General features: G+C 40.3%; 1 protein-coding gene across 2 annotated transcripts in view; it reads right to left on the bottom strand.

Moving 5' to 3' along the window:
• The window catches only part of LGR4 (leucine rich repeat containing G protein-coupled receptor 4), a 181,784-nt gene that overhangs the window by 78,309 nt on the left and 83,038 nt on the right, over window positions 1-20,437 (bottom strand). For both annotated transcript variants that reach the window (XM_042478342.1, XM_042478434.1), the window contains exon 2: window positions 2,298-2,369. In XM_042478342.1, coding sequence (XP_042334276.1) covers window positions 2,298-2,369 — 72 coding nt within the window. The remainder of the gene's footprint in view (window positions 1-2,297; window positions 2,370-20,437) is intronic.

The following is a 20,437-nucleotide window of genomic DNA, read 5'->3' as shown; positions in this document are numbered from 1 at the left end:
TGTCCTCCATTTATTAAAACTGTGTCCTACATTTGAAAATGTTGTCCTACATTTGGCCCGGTTTGGAGGTCCTGGCTTATGGCAACCCTACACACACAGCAACATTTGAAGAGGACATGAGAGACAGCCTTCTTTGTATCTTCTTCCAGGCTGTGGAATTACCTTCTACAAGAAGGATGACTGGTCTCTTTCTGGTCTCTTTCTGTTGGCAGACAAAGTCCTTTTTTAGTTTGGCTTTTGGTCATAAACTGCTTTTTGCAGAAGGGTTTCTAATGGAAAAGACCACACTTGAATTCGGAATCTCATAACCTGTATTTTCATATTGAGTGTACTAATTCAATCCTTTGTGCAATTTGTTAAAAATGGCTTCTGACAATCAGGAGCAGCTGCAACCCAGATTTATGATGTTTGTATTGAAATGATATACTATGGTATTGTCCATTATTCTGAACCACCTTGTTGTGCTATTTACAAAAGACTCTACATCTCACATCTGTCTTACTGGAATGTTATGTTTGAACACATATTTTCAAGGAACTGCAGTTACTTCCCTTTAGGTTCAACTTAGTATTGTCACTAGTGCATCAGCTAGTACTAACAATGAATGGTAATCTAGCATTTGCACAGTCATATGTGATGAATAGGAAACATGTCTGGGCAACAAGAATGGAAAGTTTTTGAAAACCATTTTCCCTACACCCCTTTACAGCCAATAAATTACAAAATTATTAACACAGGAATGTGTAAGAAGATTAGTTAATAAAAATGTGGTTGATCTCACCTATTGGTTAATTTGGAAGATCCCATTAGGGGGAAAGTTGCCAGTTCCCCACAACTGTTAACTTAAGAAGCACCGATATAGACAACCACTTATCTCCCCAACCCTGGCTGCATTACTGCCAAGATTTCTGGAGGAAGCCTCATATCAGGGAGGAGGAGGGATGCAGCAATAGTTGCTAGCCAACTCTCAAAATACCTATTATTTGTTTGTTTGTTTGTTTGTTTGTTTGTTTTCAGTACTTCCCCAGAAGAGCCACACTATCCCTTTCTTTTTCCATGTGCTTTTATGAACTTGTGTGTGGTAGGCTCTGTGCTGAGCCATTCCACCAACAACTAGGCTCCACTCCCTAGCTATAATAATAATAATAATAATAATAATAATAATAATAATAATAATAATAATAATAATTTCTATTCTGCTTTTTTGCAGAAGAATCAAAGCGGATTACAACAGTATAAGAATAAAACATTGTACAGTTACAAATTACAGTTAAGAACAATCCCATATCCCACCCGCCCCCAAGCATAAAAAAACCATTACTCAAAACCTTAAAAAGAGATTAAACAACAAGAAAGAGTAAAACATTCAAATGCAAATTCACTAAAATTGTGGGTAGATTTGGGCAAAAAAGTGTCTTCATCGGGGGGGGGGGAACGGGATGGGGCTGATGACATCAGTAAGGGGAGGCTAGTCTAGCAAGGCTAATCTACTCCTGGGTTATTCATCCCAGATCCCATTCCAGTACTATTGTTTTGTTTTTTTATTGCAAGGGCTGCTAACACCAATCATTATCCTGCCTTTACTGACTCTACCAAGACTTAATTTCCACATTAAAAATCAGATGGGAAGTTTCATCTCAAAAAGTGGAAAACACAACTCAATAGCACAAGGTGTTCTACCTCCTCCTCCTCCTCCTCCTACATGCTTGTTTTGTCCATGTGAAGTTCACAATTCCCAAATCTTGGCTGTGTCCAGCAACAGATGTGTGTGAACATCAATGTGAGGAAGAAACACTTCCAAGTGTGGAACATTTAAGGAACCAAGATACCTGGTGATCTCATGCTCACATGGTGAGAGGAGAAGCAAGAAAATATATTTTCCCATGAAGCCTTGCCTTCTCTCTCAGAACGTCCTGACCTCTCTCCTCCGCCCCAAACAAAGCTGATGGGAAGCACAGTACTGTACTGAAACACATTTTATAGAACCTATGAATTCAGTCTACCACAGTTCCACTTAGTTGTAATTGCATGGCCCCTGTGTTATCTTTGGATAACACCATAATTAGACTATGTCATCACTGCACAATCACAATTAAAATAATTACTATTAAACAAGATCCTATGTAGCTGGCAACTTGACTTTGAAGCGAATGTAAGTTTTTTTTTAAAACCAGTAAGTACAATGCCTTCTTTGTTCACAGTACATTCTCACACCATTATTTGTTTTACATGCATATTTTCAGTCAACCTTCATTCACTCTTTGCATTATAAAAAGCTCTTAAGATTTAATACTTACAGCTCTTCAAGGTAAGGGAAATTCTTGAATGCATCCTCTGGTAATCTTGTTATATTGTTCATACTGATATCCCTAAAACATGGGAAAGAAATGAAAATGTAGTTGTATGAGAAGAATATATTGATCAAATAAGTTTGCTATTATATCTAGAAGAGAACTCTGAAAAAATTACCTGCTGTGATACTGGAAAAGGTTAACCAATAAAAATAATTTACATAGTTTGTTTTTATAAACCTGCCTGTTTTAGCATTTCAATATGAAAAATGCTTCAAGTTAAATTAGCATTATCACACTAATTTTAAAAAAATCTATTTTAAATTTGTATTATAAACTATCTGTAATAAGAATTAAGATGATATTAGATACTACCCATACAGCAGTACAGTGGTACCTCGGGTTACGAAATTAATTCGTTCCGCGGCTAATTTCGTAACCCGAAAAACCTTCGTAACCTGAATTGCCATAGGCGCTAATGGAAAAAATAGCTCTCTGCTGCCCTCCGGTGGCGGAAAATAGCGCCGAGGTTTTTTCGTAACCCGAAAAAACCTTCGTAAGCCGAAACAATAAATCCCTATGGGATTTTTTCGTATCCCGAAAAATTCGTAAGCTGGGTAATTCGTATCCCGGGGTACCACTGTATCTACTATATGAATATAAACATACAGGGACGTAGCCAAGGGGGGGGGTGTTCTTGGGGTCCGGATCCCCCCTTCCATTAGAAAAACGAATGGTGTGTGCTGCTGCGCCACCGCGCCCAAGCCCCATTATAATGGTGGCACTTAGTCTGGACCCCCCTTCCTAAAATCCTGGCTACGTCCCTGAAACATACATAGTACTAAAATGTCAATCCAGCTTCAAGTCCTAGTTACAGCAGACCCAATGAATCAGTTCTTGAATTATTAAAGGTTTGTATGAATCCTATTGATTCACTGGGTCTACTTTATTTGGGATTGTAATTAGGATATAGTGAACTCATTTTTAGAAACCCAGTCTTTATGAAGTAAAAATAGCATAATCTACATACAAAATAAATGTTATCAACTGGACCATGGTATGAAGAAGTTTAAAACAAAAAATAAACAAAAAACCCAAATGTAAGAAACAGCCTTATGGAAGGAAAGCAAAGAACATGGCTGGCTAGAACTCTGCACAGAAACATTTCATGGTGAAACATTTTTCTGTCCCATTTGCATTTATTATTTCTCAGAAAATCGGGCATCATACAAACAAATTAAAGTCTGAAATGTTTGTTCCTCAGATGCTGCTGCAGCCGACAAAAAGGAACTGAGGCAGGAAGCAAGCTAACAGGCTACTCAGAGAGTGGGCAGGGCTAGCACCAAAACACGTACTGTATGTAATAACTTTAGAAGTCTCCGAAGATGCACTGTGCAGGTGCAGGATAACTCAATTGTGTGATTCACAGAGACCATGAAAAAGAAAAGAAAGAAAGTTGAGATCTGATTGCAACATAGAGCACAAGGAGACGAGTGAGCCCCGACTGGCACAGGACCAAGGCAACCGGCCACCACGGTCCCAAAGGCTGGTTGCTGCTGCTGTCCAGAACAGTATGCCTGCAAGAACCTGAGTTTTTTTCTGCTTGTTTTGCAGCCAGGTTTGGGCTGCCATAGCCTGCCTCGGCGCAGCTTCCTGCCAATCTGGGGGCATGCTTCATCTGCATGCTACACCCCTGAAGCAGCCCAAAGCTGGTGTTTTTTACCCATCCGTTTCAGGCTATAAATACTTATAATGTCAATAGGCTGGGGTCAACCATCTTATCTACTGAGTAGCTTTTCCTGTCAAGTGGTAACTATTATCCTGTCAAGTGATAAGAAAGTTTGCCACACACAAGATGCAAAGAATAATGAATAGAGAAATTGTTTTGATGCTTCTCAATTGTGTAATTCTCAGCCAGAGCTCCCTATATAGATGTCTAAATGGGTTTTCTGTGCTTTCACAGAGGTACACCATACCTGTGTTCCTTGGTCAGTAATCATGAAAAATGTGTACACAAGCTCTAGCATACTACTGTAGCACTCTTGTAGTAATAGTAGTTGTTTTCTTTTTAAAATGTATGTGACCACCCAACACTCAGGCATTCATAGCATAGCTTCTTTTTTTTCTTTTTAGCAAAATATATAAATGCATGCATTCAGACCTGATAAAATAAAACCCCTTAGGCAAGTGAAGCTTCTGGGACAGCTGACAAGAATAGCAGAAACATGCCTCAGCTCTACCACAGTCATACTTCCTGCAAAATGTATGTAAAAGTCCCCAAGGTAATAGTTTTAAGCCGATTTCAATTTTAGTCCATGAACAAACTTAGACAAGTGCTTACATGATAGGTATGCAAAGCAATTTGTTTGTTTCCTCTTACAGCATGCTTAACTTTGCAGAGTATTTTTCCTTACGTGCATCATTACTAATTGTTCCATAATATTTATTTGTGGGGGTGAATAGCCTCTGGAAAATAAAACTTTTTTTCTTTCCTTAACTTTAATCTCAAAAAATAAGAACACAAGTTTGTAGAATCAAACTCCACTACAGTAAAAGTCTGTAAGAGGACATGTTCAGTTGGTGTCACTTGATGCAGTAACACACAGTGTCACCCCCAATTGACCTCCTCCCATACCACGCCACACCGAATCCTTACTAATGCGGGGGGTGGGTTTGTACTAATATTATTCATACATTGTAATTCCCATATATGACTAAATGAAATGATAACAGTTGTGAGATAAAACAACTAGCAATATTAAAATTATACCTTTAAATTACAATATCATACACACAGCCTAAGTGTATTTACATGTATTTTCATGTGGGTAAAGTGAAAACTTGGCAGGATTTGATGTTTTTAAAGAAATTTTTTAAAAGAATTAAAAATTAAAATTTTAAAAAATTAATTTTAATTTTAAAAAAATTACAAATTATTTCCTTGAAACCTGGGGCCTCTCCTTTCTCCTCCCACTGAGCCTTGCCCCACTCACATAATCTCTTACATGTTTTAAAGAGACATAGGCAAATGCCACAGTCAATTTTTGACAGAAGACAGATGTTTAGGAAGCAGTGGTGTCACACCCACTTAGGTTGTCACCTGATGTGTTCTGCACCCCCTAGTGGACATGTTACAAATTATCAACTTAGAAAGTAATTATCAATAACTTCAAAAAAATTGCAAGGAGCTTCTAATTACATAGGGCGAGCACATATATTAAGCTGTCTGGACCAAATAAATGCACTGTCGTTCATGACCAGAAGTTTCCCATTAATGCCTTTGTTAATGGTATCCCCCCCAATTAAGTATAAAGGTCCTAAAATTGTATAACAGATATTGACCTATTGTTTGTTTGCTTTTTTCTCTTAGTCTACTCTGCCAACAATTTCTTTGTGCTAAACAGACTTTTGTTGAGGGTGTTGTAACACTAAGATTAGAGAACTTCATGAATTGTAATGAATAGGAGATACAGTATTTTATTTTCCTTTCGCCAGCAAATAAAAGTTTTTAAATTCAGGCAGACTTTTTAAACTCATGACAAGATGGTTTTTATATGGGTGCATGTGTTTTAGTTATATTTTTATGTTTGTTTTTATACTGTTTTAAGTGGAACATTTTCATTGTTTTAAAATTTTTATTGTAAAGTTTTAAAAGTGTTTTTATCTTGTGAGCCAACTTGGGTCCCTTTCTGGGTGAAAGGCATCATAAAAATGAAATGAAATAAAAATAATAATATTTACTAAACACTGGAAAATAGCAAACTGTGAAAGTGGCAAATTTGGCACTATTTTGATACAAGAACAAACAGCTTGGAGAGTCTAGTGGGTTTTTCGAAAATTGATTGTTTTGGTTATCTCTGTCTAAAACAGGCCAAACACAAGCATTCTAGACTAGGTGCATAGCTCAGGGAGAGGAAGAAAATGACTTACTGCAGAAACTATCTGATTCTCCAGATGTTGTTGAACCACAAGCCCCAGCAGCCCTGATCAGCATAGTCAATGTTTCAAGTTGCCTTCCAGCATAATCTGTTGTATGATACCCACCCCACTACAGAGTATATAACGTATCAGACAGATAAAATCTCAATTGACTTCAACACAGATCACAACTCATTTCCTTCTTCAACTTCCACATTTCTTCATTTACCATAAATCTACAATTTAATTCAGCCAGGTCACGTTGTTTCCACAAGCCAGTGGCCTTATAAGCCCCTTGCAGTTTTCAAATAAATATGCATTAATTAAACTAGGCAAAAGAAAATATGGAGGTCTTTTAAGAATCACAAAGAAATAGGTGTATGTGAAAGACATATTGATGCTTTTCAACAGACTCTCTCTCTCTCTCTCTCTCTCATACTCATACACATGCACACAAACTCAAAGTTGAAAACATCATTTTATGATCTGAGCTCTAAGAAAAAAGTTTTACATATAGCTCAAAAGAGCACTTTTAAATCCCCACAGTACTTTATGTCTTACACAGGAACCACTTCATTCATGACTGGAATGTAGAGTGAATGCAAAAGAAACAGCTCTTCACAGTAACAGAACTGTTTAGGAGGAGCATTGTAAAAAGGCATTTTTGACAGTGAACACCACCATGAAAATTAAGTAATATATTTCAAAGCTGTTACATTCTCATATTGATATAAGTCTATACACACACACACACACACACACATATGAGATAGACACACAGCACAGGGAGGGGAGAACCAATTGTAAACTCTTCAAGAGAACAGAAAACATAGTAATTATGTGTGTGTATATGTGTGTGCATTTGTAACACCACAAAGAATGTACTATATTTAGCCACACTGAATAGCTGACAGGAATATTTAGACTGGCAAAATAGAAAGGAACTGCTTTGGCATGTGGGAGGGTTTTGCAACAAGCTCTGAAACATATGGGAATGCGATACAGAGGAGATGATGCTGAAGGCTGAAGTGGAACTTGCAAGGTGAATGGGGAAGTAGTGTTTGCATGCACCTCTCCTTATATACAGACAAATACTTCATTTATTTTCTGTTCTTAAATACAGCTTTCTGCCAAGGCATTATTTGCCTTGCTATGTCTTGGTCCCCTAACAAGGTAGGAGGAGCTAGAGATACCTGAATGCATCTCACCTGCTACAGATAGGAGCATTTTCTGTTAGTGCAAAACCACCACTGCACAGCCCAGTAAGAACTGCCACTGATGACAATGCATAGCACATTGCCAATGAATAATCCTGAGCCATTCTTCCAGATAGCTTCCCATGTTAAAACCACATCCATAGAGACAACTGGCTACCCTCCCCAATGTTACAGGATGAAATCCTGGCTTTTGTTCTAAAACATCCTTGGATGGAAGAGATGGTAATAACAAAAAACGTGCATCACTTTAACTTAAGCGAGTACCTTTTGATATGAAATTAGGAAGCAATAGCCCCGGTCCTGCTGCCGCCGCCGCCTCCTCCTCCACCTGGGCCACGCGACCGTGCTGCCCTCCTCCTCCTCCACCGCGCGGAGGAGGAAGAGGAGGGCTGCGTGGCCTGGGGCAGAGGAGGCAAAGGGGGGAGCCCCGCGCCACCCTCCCCGCAAGGACCACCTACTTCTCCTCTGCCTCCTCCGCCACGCCCCCAGGCCGCGTGGTGCATGGAGGAGGGGGTAGGAGGAAGAGGAGGAGGGGAAGGAGAAGAAAGGAGAGGAGGAAGAGGAGGAGGAGGAGCAGGAGGAGGAGGAGGAGGAAGAGGAGGAAGGAAGAGGTGGTGAGTGGCCAGAGGCCTCAAAGTTTTTTAAAATTTTATTTTGGGTGCTTTTAATGCTAACAAGTCTCCCTTGTTTTGACAGTGATAGTGTGGTGGTGATGGTGGTGATGGTGGTGATGGTGGTGATGATGATGATGATGATGATGATGATGATGATATCAGTCAGCCTGAGAAGCATGCACGCACTGTTTCTGAAGCCAAGAGAGTGTGACTTTCCAAAGTGCCTTTTCTGTGTGTTTTTGGTTCTTTAATGGTGATATTGATATCAGAAAGCCTCTGAGGCAAGGACAATGTAAATTGCTGTGATTTTTACAAACTCATGTGCAGTGAAGAAAAACCACAGTCCCTTGACCAAGTACACACTTCTGAGAAGTACACTTGGTGCAAGAACTGTGAAATCACCTTGATATAGAATCATAGAATCATAGAATCATAGAATCATAGAGTTGGAAGAGACCACTAGGGCCATCCAGTCCAACCCCCTGCCATGCAGGAAATCCAAATCAAAGCATCCCTGACAGATGGCCATCCAGCCTCTGTTTAAAGACCTCCAAGGAAGGAGACTCTATCACCCTCCGAGGGAGTGTATTCCATTGTCGAACAGCCCTAACTGTCAGGAAGTTCCTCCTAATGTTCAGGTGGAATCTCTTTTCCTGCAGCTTGCATCCATTGTTCCGGGTCCTGTTCTCTGGAGCAGCAGAAAACAAGCTTGCTCCCTCTTCAATATGACATCCCTTCAAATATTTAAACAGGGTGATCATATCACTTCTTAACCTTCTTTTCTCCAGGCTAAACATCCCCAGTTCCCTAAGTTGTTCCTCATAGGGCATGGTTTCCAGACCTTTCACCATTTTTGTCGCCCTCCTTTGGACACACTCCAGTTTCTCAATGTCCTTTCTGAATTGTGGCGCCCAGAACTGGACACAATATTCTAGGTGAGGCCTGACCAGAGCAGAATACAGTGGCACTATTACTTCTCTTGATCTAGACACTATACTTCTATTGATGCAGCCTAAAATAGCATTGGCCTTTTTAGCTGCCGCATCACACTGTTCACTCATGTTCAACTTGTGGTCTACTTGGACTCCTAGATCCCTTTCACACGTAGTTTCATTCAGCCAGGTGTCACCCATCCTATATCTGTGCATTTTATTTTTCTGCCCTAAGTGCAATACCTTACATTTCTCCGTGTTGAATTTCATTTTGTTAGCTTTGGCCCAGCTTTCTAGTCTATTCAGGTCATTTTGAATCTTGATCCTGTCCTCTGGGGTATTAGCTATTCCCCCTAATTTGGTATCATCTGCAAATTTGATAAGTATGCTTCCAATTCTGTCATCCAGGTCATTGATAAAGATGTTGAATAGCACTGGGCCCAGGACAGAGCCCTGTGGGACCCCACTGGTCACTTTTCTCCACGATGAAAAGGAGCCATTGTTGAGCACCCTTTGGGTTCGGCCGGTCAACCAATTACAGATCCATTTAACAGTTCCTTTGTCTAGCCCACATTTTACAAGCTTGTTTGCAAGAATGTCATGGGGAACTTTGTCAAAGGCCTTACTGAAATCAAGATATACTATATCCACAGCATTCCCTTCATCTACCAAGCTGGTAATTTTATCAAAGAAAGAGATCAGGTTTGTCTGGCATGACTTGTTTCTCTGAAACCCATGTTGACTTTTTGTGATTATGGCATTGCCTTCTAGATGTTCACAGACTCTCTGTTTAATGGTCTGCTCCAGAATCTTTCCTAGTACTGATGTCAGACTAACTGGACGATAATTGTTGGGATCCTCTTTTTTCCCCTTTTTGAAGATGGAGACAACGTTTGCCCTCCGCCAGTCGGCTGGGATCTCTCCTGTTCTCCAGGAGTTTTCAAAGATTATTGCCAATGGCTGCGATATTACATTTGCCAGTTCTTTTAATACCCTTGGATGGGGTTCATCTGGTCCCGGAGACTTAAATTCATTTAGATTAATAAGGTGTTCCTCTACTATCTCTTTACTTATTCTGTACTGAAATGCCCCTATCCTGTCCTCTGCTCCATTATCCTCAGGTTGAGCACCCTTTGCCTTTTCTGAGAAGACTGAGGCAAAGAAGGTGTTGAGTAATTCTGCCTTTTCTCTGTCTTCTGTTAGCATTTTGCCATCTTCTCCACGCAGTGGCCCTACCGTTTCCTTCTTCTTCCTTTTGCTGCGGACATATCCAAAAAAGCCCTTTTTATTGTTCTTAACCTCTCTAGCAAGCCTGAGTTCATTCTGTGCTTTAGCTTTTCTGACTTTAATGTTGATAATTGGCATATATGCCCCACTGGAAGAACAAGAAAAATTTTTGGGAAACTATATAATGAATTGTCTAAGCTAGAATATGAAAATATTATCTTAATGGGGGACTTTAACACTGTTATTAACCCAGTTATAGATAGGAAATCAAATAATAATAAAGCAATTGGAAAATATCAGGGAAAATTACCCAAATCATTTTTTCAGAATGATGGAAGATTTTAATTTAACAGATATATGGAGATATAAATACCAAGATGCAAGGGAATTTACATATTATTCAGAGGTTCATGATTCGTTCTCTAGGATAGATTTTTTTTAACATCAAAATCATTGTTACCGGCTATAGATTCTATGGATATCAAATCAAATTACGAATCAGATCATAATTTAATAACATTGAATATTATAGAGAAAAAGAAACAGTATCTATGGAGGTTACAGGAAGATATATTGAAAGAAGAGAAATTGTTAGAAAAAGCTAAGAAAAGTTTGAAGCAGTACTTTATGGAAACTAGAACAGAGGACGTTTCTTTAAAAACTATTTGGGACGCGAGCAAAGCAGTTATAAGAGGAGTATTTATTAAATTACAGTATGAAAGAAATAAATTAAAAAAGGAAAAGGAAAAAAGGTTAATAGAAGATCTAAATAAAAAAGAGGAGGAATGGAGGAAGAAAGGAGATAAAAGTTTAAAAAGCGAAATAGAGGATATAAAAACACAACTTAAGGTAATAGCTACAGAAGAGATAGAAAGAAAATTAAGAATATTAAAACAGAGACAATTTGAGTCTGGAAATAAAGCTGGGAAATTGATGGCATCCAGAATAAGAAAGGAAAGGGGAAAAAATTAATAACAGAAATATACGAAAATGGAGAACCAATAACAAACTGTAATAGTATTTAAAAAAGCATTCACTGACTATTATAAGAAACTATATAGAAAAGAAATACCTGAAAACAATATAGACAAGATGGAGAACTTTATAAAGGAGAATGTAAACATAACATTAAAGGAAGACCAAAAAAACTATTTAAATCAGATATTTACCTCAGAAGAAATTATAGAGGCCATAAAAAATTTAAAAACGCAAAAGGCCCCAGGGCTAGACGGTTTGTCGGCAGTATACTATACAAAGATGGAAGATGTTTTGCTAGAACCATTAAAAGAAACTTTAAATGATATACATTATAATGGAATACCAGAGTCATGGAACGAAGCATATATATCATTGATCCCTAAAGGATACCAAGAGAAGCAAACTGTAAGTAATTTCAGACCTATATCTCTAACCAATACAGATTATAAAATCTTTACATCAATTTTATCGGCTAGATTAAAGAAATGTGTTAATGTATTGGTAAAAGAAGATCAAAATGGGTTTATACCAGGAAGACAAATAAAAGATAATATAAGAACGGTCTTAAATTTAATAGAATATAACGACCACAATAATGATAAGAAGTTTGCAATGATAATGGTTGATGCAGAAAAGACATTTGATCGGGTGGATTGGTATTTTATGATAGAGACACTGAAAAAAATGGAATTTGGAGATATGTTTTTGAAATGGATAAAAGCGATCTATGAAAAACAAAAAGCACGAATATTAATCAATAACGATATAACAGAATATATTCCAATTATGAGAGGGACTAGGCAGGGGTGTCCCTTATCACCTCTGCTATTTATTTTGACATTGGAAATATTAAATAACAGTATAAGAAATGACTGCGATATAGAAGGAGCTAGAATAGGCAAGTTTAATGTTAAACTTAAAGCATTCGCTGATGACCTGATTATATTTTTAGAAGACCCAAAAAAATCAATATTACAACTAATAAAGAAGATAAACAATTATGGCAAATTGGCAGGCTTCAAGATCAATGTAAATAAAACAGCAATTATAGCTAAAAATATGTCAGAAACGGAAGAGAAAGAACTAAGCAATATTTCAGGATTTAAAGTGGTTAAAAAAGCTAAATATTTGAATGTATATCTTACAAAAAGGAATATAGATCTTTATTCAAACAACTATGAAAAAGTATGGAATGAGATCAAGAGAGATATGTTGAAATGGTCAAAATTGAATCTTTCTTTGTTGGGAAGAATGGAAATTTTGAAGATGAACGTGTTTCTTATTCCAAAACCTACCCATTCTGTGTAAAGAAAAATATTTTGAAAAGTGGCAAAAAATCCTTACCAATTTTATTTGGCAGGGAAAGAAAGCGAGGATTGGGTGGAAATTGTTAACAGAAGATAAAAGGAAAGGAGGTTGTAATTTACCAAACTTGAAACTGTATTACTATGCAGCATGCCTCCAATGGCTAGAAGAATGGGGTTTTTTGAGAAACGAGGAGTTGTTAGAACTAGAGAGTACGAAAATGAGATTTGGGTATCATGCTTTTCTTTGGTATGGAAAACTAAATGCGAACTCCGATTTTTCCCATCATTTTATAAGAAATTCATTATTTAGGATCTGGTTAAAAATAAAAAAAATGTTCTATAATCAATGGCCATTATGGATCTCAGCCCAAGAGGCGTTTTATAAAAGAACTAAACAAAAAAACCAATGTTGGTTAACATATAAAGATCTATTAAAAGACGAAAAAGGAAAACTAGTAATGAAATCCAATGATGAAATAGAAAAGTTGACTAACAGGAATTAGCTATTGCAAAGACAACTAATGGAAAAATTTAGAATTGATAAAAAAGAACATGAATTAACAACTGAAAAGAATGAAATTGATAGCATTATATTTGATGGGGAAAAAGGTCATATATCCAAATATTATAGAATATTAAAACAAAGAGATCTGGAATCTGAAACCGTAAAGACAAGTATGATAAAGTGGTCACAGGATATAGGTGAAACAATTGAAATGGACTTATGGGAAAAATCATGGCGAGATTCACATTCCTTCACTCTCTGTCAGAACTATAAAGAAAATTATATTAAAATCCAACACCGATGGTATTTATCTCCAAATAGATTAAATAAAATGTATAAAGTTGGGAGTGGTATGTGCTGGAAATGTGGGAAAAAAAGAGGTACTTTTTAACATTTATGGTGGGAATGTGAAGAGACCAAAAATTATTGGGGAAAAATACAGAAATTTATGTCAAGAATATTAGAAACTGTAATACCATTAAAACCTTTTTTGTTTCTTTTAAACATGACGGGTACACTAGAGAAAAAAATGGGGAAAAAATTTAGAAGATTAATATTATATATGATTACAATAGCCAGAATTACTTTTGCTAGATACTGGAGATCATGAATGACCCCTGCAATAGAGGAATGGCTAGAAAATCTAACAGAGGCAATGGAAATGGACATACTTACAGCACGTATGAGTGACCTGAAAATGGAAGAAAGAGAGAAAGAATGGGATTGTTTAAAAAAATTTAAAGAATTGGACTTGGATTAAAAAATTAAAGAGTATATGATTTCTAGAAAATGATTTACGATCGGAACCAAGAAGAAATAAGGTTTAATATGTAGAAAACTTATGATGCATGTTAAAGAGAGGATTTAAATACAAAACTTTGAGGAAGTCTTTTGTTAGAAGATAAATGAAAATTAGATACAATTGTGTTCTATGTTTTTGTATTTTGTATAAGAGTGTATTGTTTTGTTCGTCTTGTCTTTTTTCTGGATTATGTGATTTGCATTTTGTATGTTTATTATAATAATAAAAATTATTTTTAAAAAAATTATTGGAACAGGAGTGAATCAACTGCAGCCCTCCAGATGTACCGAATTGCAACTCCCATGAGCCATAGTCTCTTTAGCAAATTGTGAGGAATCCTAGGAGCAGCAGTCCAGCAACATGTGGAAGGAATACTTTTGTTGCCTTAGCTTTTAAGCTATAGAGTCAATTTACCGTCTATATAATATAGGGGAATTGTCATTTTTCAGTAAAACATTATGGTGGTAGCCCTTTGGCAAACAGACACATTTCCATCCAGCAAGTAGTTTAATGTTCCACTTGACCACAGAAGCTAATATTTTATCTTTGACACAATTTGAGACACCTAGTCTTAACAAAATATTCTTCATGAATTATACAACTTCCTCAAGATATACACCTTAGAAAACCCTAACAGCTGCTTTAAACAACTTTCTTGCTGAACAAGACACACCAGCAGCATAAAAATCTTATCTCTGAAATTACCTGCTTCTTTTATTAAACCAAGAACAATTAGCCACATCATCAGCTACCTAGAGCAAATTGTTAAGAGCACAGTCTCAAAATTAATTTAGACTTGCACTAAAGGCTTCCCTGGGGCAACAGTACAGACAGCAACCAGAAAAGGCAGCTCTCTTATCAACACCTTAGTGTGAGAATAAACCAAAGGCTGATCCATAAAAGTAAAATAAACAGAAATTCAAGCCAACAAAAAGCACCTTACTAACAGGGCTTTCGCTGTGAGTAGTCAGTGTGATACAGTGGTTTCAATGTTGGACTAGGACTCTAGAGACCAGGGTTTAAATTTCCACTCAATCTAACCCATTGGGTGGGGTGTTCTTGGGCATGTCACATACTCTCAGAGGTAGGCAATGGCAAACCATCTCTGAACAAACTTGCCAAGAAATCCCCATGATAGGTTTGTCTTAAGGTCACCATAAGTTAGAAACGACATGAAGGCACATAACAACAACAAAGTCAAGGTACAGCGATGACACTCTGCATGTCCAGAGGCATGTGTCCTATAGAGTACTGGTTCTTAATTATCATGGTTCCATGATGTTATGAAGTCCTAGGACTTCCAGCCTGGGGAGGAACTTGGATTCTTCCTCGTGGTTTCTGTGATTCACATGTGGGTTATTCCTGCAGCTGCCCAGCAGATATTGGGAAACTTCTAGCATTGGCTAGCACTTTAGCATTAGCTGCCTCCTGCATGCACATGCTAGGAAGTCCTTGAGTATATCCATTGAGCTGCAGCATTAAAACCCTCCTAATGAAACCACGAACCCTGGGATTCTATGGGCCAGAGAAACAGCCAGCAAAGAATGGAGGGATACCAGATTTCAAGATTTCCTAGGTAGATTCTCCAATTTGGAAACAGTGACCTAAATCCTCTTGTTCCTCCCCACTAGAGTAATCCTAGTACAGTGGTGGCGAACCTACAGCACGCGTGCCAGAGAGGGCATTCAGAGCCCTCTCTTTGGGCACGCATGCCGTTGTGTTCACCAGAGTTCATTACTAGAAAGCCAGAGGTACTGCCAAAGGCTGCTTCATGTCAGTGTCTGGTATCAAGTCTGTAGTGCTTGATAAAGGTCAGAGGTTGTGACCATACCGCAGCCTTGCAAATGTCCTCCAATTCCAGAGAGGAAGGCTGAAGATGAAGCTACCGCCCTGGTGGAGTGGGCTCGAATTCGAGCAGGCGGAGTCTTCCCAAAAATCTCGTAAGAGAGAAGGATTGTGGAAGTCACCCATTTGGAAAAACGTTGAGGTGTGACTGGAAGCCCCATTTTGGGGTTGGAGTAGCAGACAAAAATCTGGGGGAACGATGAGAAGACGCGGTCCTGTCGAGGTAGAAGGTAGCGCCCACCTGACATCAAGGAAGTGGAGTTGATGCTTGGTGTCGGTGGTCGGGTTCGGTGCTAGTGTCGGCAGGATGATATCCTGGCTGAGATGAAAAGCGGACACAACTTTTGGTAGAAAGAAAATGTCTGGATGGAGAATGACTTTGTCTTTAAAAAATTTCAGGTACAGAGAATCCGTGCGGAGGGCATAGAGTTCACTGGCACAGTGTGCCGAGGTGATGGCTACCAAGAAGGCTGTTTTCCAGGTGAGGAGCCTGAGGTCAGAGGAAGCCAGAGGTTGAAATGTTGAGGTAGCGAGTGCTGCAAAGATGAGCTGGAGGTCTCAAGTTGGGATAGCGATCACTGCCGGCGGTCTTAAGTTGGCGAGGCCTTTGAAAAATTTCTTTACAAGTGGGTCAGTGAAGAAGGATGGGCGGCCGGAAAATTGAAAGTGTGCACAGATGGCCATGAGGTAGCATTTCAAGGACGAAATGGAGACGAAATACTGAGAGGTGATGGAGGAAGTCCAGAACAACAGAGACGGTGACCTCCGAAGAGGCGAGTCCCATTGAAGACAGAAAAGCCAAAAAAAATTCCCACTTGAAGGTGTAGGAGTGCTGAGTGGAGGGCTTTCGGGAAGCCAAAATGATTTCCCGGACCGGTACCAAGAGCCTGGTCAGGGCAGGATCCTCCAAGCCACCAGGCGGAGAGTTTTCACATCGGGGGGGGGGGGGGGGTGGCGAACCCAACCCTCGTGAAGGATGAGGAGGTCAGAACAGAGAGGCAGAGGCTGGAAGCAGTTCTGGGAGAGGTGGAGAAGCAAGGCAAGCCACGGCTGTCTCGGCCACCGTGGGGGTGATCAGGATCACGTCTGATCTGTCCATTCATAGCTTGGCTACAACTCTGGTGATGAGAGGGAATGGGGGAAAGACGGAGAACATTTTGCCGGACCACTGGAAGAGAAAGGCATCCCCTAGGGACCGAGGTGAAGGGATCCTGGAACAGAAGTGGTTGCATTGAGCGCTGAGATGCAGGGCAAAAAGGTTGATGTCTGGGGTTCCCCACAGAGAAACCAGGTGAAGGGCGACTTGAGGATTCAGTTGCCACTCATGACAAGAGTCTAGAGCTCTGCTTAATTTGTCTGCCAGTTTGTTTTCCTCTCCGGGGAGATGTATGGCTTGCAAGGTGATCCGTCTTCGAATGCACAGTTCCAGATTTGAAGGGTGAGGCCGAGAAGGGTGGTCGACCTGGTACCACCTTGCTTGTTGATGTAATACATCACGGTCATGTTGTCCGTGAGGAGAACGATGACCTGGTTCCGCTGAGAGGGTTCAAAAGCTTTGAGTGCCTTTTGAACTGCTAGCATCTTGAGCATGTTGATGTGCAATTGGCGCTCTTTTGGGGACCACCTGCCGTAGACAGAGAGGTCGTTGAGATGGGCTCCCCAGCCTGTGTTTGAGGCATCAGTGGTCAGTGAAGACTGAGGTTGTGGCGGGAGGAAGGGGATGCCCACCAGAACATTGTGTGGATTGAACCACCAGCGGAGGGAGCATGTGACAGGCCTTGGTACGGTGAGCCACTTTCATGGGTCGAAAGCAAGGCTGAATACTGAAAGGAGCCAGGACTGGAAAGGACACATGCGGAGATAGGCCCAGGGCATGACGTATGTGGTGGACGCCATATGGCCGAGGGGCAACCTGAGCTGTTCGGGCAGTGATGCACTGGGAGAGAAGGCAACTACGGATTGTAGACCTGAGATTGAGGAACCTGTTGTGAAGGAGGTATGCTCTGCAGGTCTTTGAGTCCAAAGTGGCTCCTATGCAGCGCACTCTGAGCAAAGGGTGGACTTTTCTTTGTTCATCATGAGTCCCAAGTGCTGAAGGAGGGAGAGTGCTGAGTCAAGACGGGAGAGGAGCATCTGTCTGAATGGGGCCACAAACAACCAGTCGTCCAAGTAGATGTCAGAGTCCGCAGAAAGACAAGGCTTTTTTGCGGAGTGGTGGAATGAGTCCCGGGACTTGTGCTTCTTCTTCTCCGGTTTGGAAGATTCAGAAGACTTACTCCATTTCGATGAGGATGGGTGGCCAGCCGTATCCTGGTCTGTGGACCTCGGTTTGTCTGGGGTTTGGGACCCAGAGACATCTGTATGGGGTTTGCCCTCGGCTTTGGCAGGGACTCTCGGAGGAGACAAAGGGGTAGTGCCCTCGGCAGCAATAGCCTTGGCAGGGGCCCCAGAAGCCAGAGATGAGAGCTTGCCCTTAGTGGCGGCGGTCTTGGCAGTGGCTCTGGAGGAAGCGGGAGGCTTCAAAATCTGCGCATAGTGCATGGATCTCAAGTGCATCTCCCTGTTCTTTCTGGCCTGTGGAGTGAAGGCCATATAATGAGGGCAGGATGCAGGGACGTGGCCCTCTCCCAGGCAGAGAAGGCCCAAAGATGTATCCATCGAATGCCGGGATGTTGGTCCCACAGTTGGAGCACTTTTTAAAAGAGTGCGCAGAAATTTTCCAATAAGTGAAGGGACAAAGAGGGGGAATGGTCGAGGAGTCCGAGTTGTTACCATTAGTCAGAGTCCAAAACCAAGTCCAAATCACAATCCAAAAGAGTGGTCAAGGCAAAACCAAGTCGAGCAAACGCAATAGACAAAAGCAAATGCTCAGGAAGGAGTGATTCCTGAGCCAAGTTCCTAAGCTGCTCATGTGGAGGACAAAAGGAACTGAGAAAGGGAGGGAAGACCTCCTGCTTACATAGACGGTGGGTGGAGCTACCACCAAAAAGTCTTCCCTAGCGATTCCAGTAGGATCTGGAAATGCTGCGCAGGCACAGAATAACCCATTTGTGTGTTTTGCAGAGACCACGAAGAAGAATCATATTAACTTAACATAAACTATTTGATTTTGGAGTCTGGTAACCTAGTTGGTGGTGTTCCTTTAGGACAAAAAATAGTTGCATTTAGGGTACAGTACTGGTTGCTGTTGTGTGCCTTCTATGTAATTTCTAATTGACGGTGACAGCCAGGTTACTTACGGGAACACATCTCCCTATACAATCCGCCCCGCACTCTTAGAACAAGTGGGAAGAACTTGTTAGAGATATCAGCATCCAGACAAGTTTCCACTTCCCAAAGAGCATTCAGTATAGCTGTCCCTAGACTATGGAATGAACTCCCAGAGGAGATTCACCATGTCACATCTTTAGAAATTTTCAAGAAGGCAGTAAAGACAGAGCTCTTTCGCCGCGCATACCCTCTTGACCTCCTATGAAGACTATTGGAACGAAATGAGAACATCTTACCCTGCGACTGACTGACGATGTTTGATGTCTTTACACTTGATGTTTTATGTTTTTAGCTGTGGTTTTTAATTGTGTGGTAACTAATGTTGGAATACTGTAACTGTTTTTTAACTCTGTTGTGATCCCACCTCGATCCATTGGGAGAGGTGGGAAAATATAAATAAAAACTACTACTACTACTATTATTATTATTATTATGAACCTATCATGGGATTTTCATGTTCACAGATGGTTGCCTTTGCCTTCCTGTGAAGAAATGTCTTCTGAACAAAGGGTGACTTGTCCAAGTTCATCCAGTGAGTTTCCATGGACGAGTGAGGATTTGAATCCCGGCCTGCCAAGTTGTAGTCCAACACTCAAACCACTACATCACACTGTTGTTGTTGTTGTTGTTGTTGTTGTTATTGTTGTTGTTGTTGTTGTTAAGCTTTATTTATATAGCGCTGTAAATTTACACAGCACTGTACATAAAATCATTTAATTAGACAGTTCCCTGCCTTCATGCTTACAGTCTAAGAAGACACGACACAAAAGGAGAAGGGAATGGTTGAGGGGAAGGGGATCAGGTCCAGCATTCTTCTCTCCCTCTGAGGCCTGGACCAAGGCAGATGGACAGATGGAGGGCTCTGTATCTTAAGGATATGCCTGATGGCATTGGCCCACCCTCTCTCCCCCTCAGAGGCCAAGATGGAGTCAGATGCCTTGTGGGAAGGGTTCAATTCCTTTCTCTCCCCCTCAGAGGCTAGGATGGAGTCAGATGCCTTGTGGGAAGGGTTCAGTTCCTTTCTCTCCCCCTCAGAGGCTAGGATGGAGTACTGTCTATAGTACTGATATGGTTGGTCTTGGAAACGATTTTCCTCTAGCAGGAGGTTTTTTGTATTTTCCTTTCAGTAGGTTTTTACAGGCATGTGTTAACACAGTTATGACTTTACACCCCACAATCACTTCCTAGCTTGAACTGGTCTCCATGATCCCCCCATTCAGCTTATGCTGCAAAAAACATCTGCTTTCTTCTGCCAATGTGAAGTGGCATTATTGTGTGTGCAACCTCCCCCTCTATCATTCTATGATTCTATATAGGCAGTAGGCACACATTAAATGCCATAACTAATCCACTTGCAAACAGGACTGAGGAGTAGTGGTGATTTGGGGGTTACTCCTTGAACTACTCCAGAGTAAGATATTTTTTCTTAATGTTACTCCTACTCTTGTAAAAACCTCTTACTCCTTTACTTCTTACTCCTACTCCTACTCCCCACCCCTAGGGAAAAGCCCTGATTGCTTTGCAAGGCTGG

Source organism: Sceloporus undulatus, chromosome 1, assembly GCF_019175285.1.
Source record: "Sceloporus undulatus isolate JIND9_A2432 ecotype Alabama chromosome 1, SceUnd_v1.1, whole genome shotgun sequence".
Lineage (NCBI taxonomy): Eukaryota > Metazoa > Chordata > Lepidosauria > Squamata > Phrynosomatidae > Sceloporus > Sceloporus undulatus.
This window is presented reverse-complemented; position numbering and strand designations above follow the sequence as displayed.